The 1,170-nt window shown below is 58.5% G+C and overlaps 1 protein-coding gene across 1 annotated transcript in view; it reads right to left on the bottom strand.

The window, feature by feature from the left end:
- Nucleotides 1–6: 6 nt before the first annotated feature.
- The window catches only part of LOC107102741 (glucocorticoid-induced transcript 1 protein-like), a 19,849-nt gene continuing 18,685 nt past the window's right edge, over nucleotides 7–1,170 (bottom strand). Inside the window, exons 6-7 of the mRNA XM_015402157.1 lie at nucleotides 962–1,082; nucleotides 7–883 (exon numbers count right to left, since the gene is read on the bottom strand). Of these exons, the coding sequence (XP_015257643.1) occupies nucleotides 601–883; nucleotides 962–1,082 (404 nt within the window). The 3' untranslated portion in view covers nucleotides 7–600. The remainder of the gene's footprint in view (nucleotides 884–961; nucleotides 1,083–1,170) is intronic.

Raw genomic sequence — 1,170 nt, 5'->3', positions numbered from 1 at the left:
TGTTGCTTTAATCCGAACCTGCTCTGTGCACGAGAGGCACAGTAACTACTATTGGACCGATAATTTCCACTTCTACCAAAGGTCTGGGCTGGAACTGCAGATTAAAAACAGTATTTTTGTCGTAATCCGACCCGCTGGCAGCGGTACCAGATAGCGCCCGTTTGGAGGGGATGCTCCTTATTGGTCGAACCAAATGTCCGGGAATGAAGAGGAACACATGACGGCGGATCCCTCCTGCTTTGAGCTGCAGGTTCTTTGATGGACACACATTTCCAGATTACCTGAGTTTAGAACCGTAATGGAGAAACGCCTGAAGCCCCGCCCACAAGCGGACTCTGAGCGATCGTAGTTGGATCTCTGAGCCGATAGCGTAAACATGGTCGTCATGGCGGATGGGGGCAGCCGATTGGCCTTCTGGGTGTTTCTGACTCAAACTGCCCCCCCCCGGCGCTCAGGTGGCCGACTGATGCTGGACATGAAGGGACACTGTTGCTACGTCATGCAGTGATAGAATGAGGGTGGGGGGGAGCACAGAGAGATAGAGGCTCCCCTGGTAAAGCAGGAGGTGTTGGTGGGACAGTCAGTGGGGGGTGGGGGGGTCTAGCTGTCCGTCTGGGGTTCTGCAGTCTCTGAAGGAGAGCTGGGCTCCTCGGGGGGGTCGTCTGTGCTGGTGCTGGTGGAAACCTGAGCGGGGGGGGCGCCATAGTGCGAGGAAGCCCCCCGGGGCTCCCCCTGGCCCTCGTCTTCCTCGGGCTCGGAGGCGGGGCTGAGGTGCAGCGAGGCGGGGAGTTTGACCGGGCAGAAGGCGGAGCCTGTGGGGATGAAGTTGACCTTGTTCTTGTCGGGGCAGGAGAAGAGAGGCGCCGACGCCGACTGCCTGGAGCTGCGGGAGAAAGAAAGGACAGGTGAGACGGGGAGCGGCGGCGAGGCGGTGTACCGAGCCGTCAGCGACGCCTCTGACCTCATCTCCTCGAAAGCTTTGATCTTCTCACAGCCTTCCGGAGGCTCCCGCTTGAACATGTAGCTGTTGTTGGGTTTGGGGGACGAGGCGAACTTTGGGAGCGGAGAGCTGCTTCCACTGTCTGAAGACGGAGGACAGCGTCAGACAAACCGTGACCTTTGACCCACACCGAACTACACACACTGAGAGGATTAATCTGAGCGGGTTAG

The sequence above is a fragment of the Cyprinodon variegatus genome, unplaced genomic scaffold, assembly GCF_000732505.1.
Source record: "Cyprinodon variegatus isolate N-32 unplaced genomic scaffold, C_variegatus-1.0 Scaffold1308, whole genome shotgun sequence".
Taxonomy (NCBI): Eukaryota; Metazoa; Chordata; class Actinopteri; order Cyprinodontiformes; family Cyprinodontidae; genus Cyprinodon; species Cyprinodon variegatus.
The sequence above is the reverse complement of the archived record's forward strand: the minus strand, read 5'-3'. Positions and strand labels throughout refer to the sequence as shown.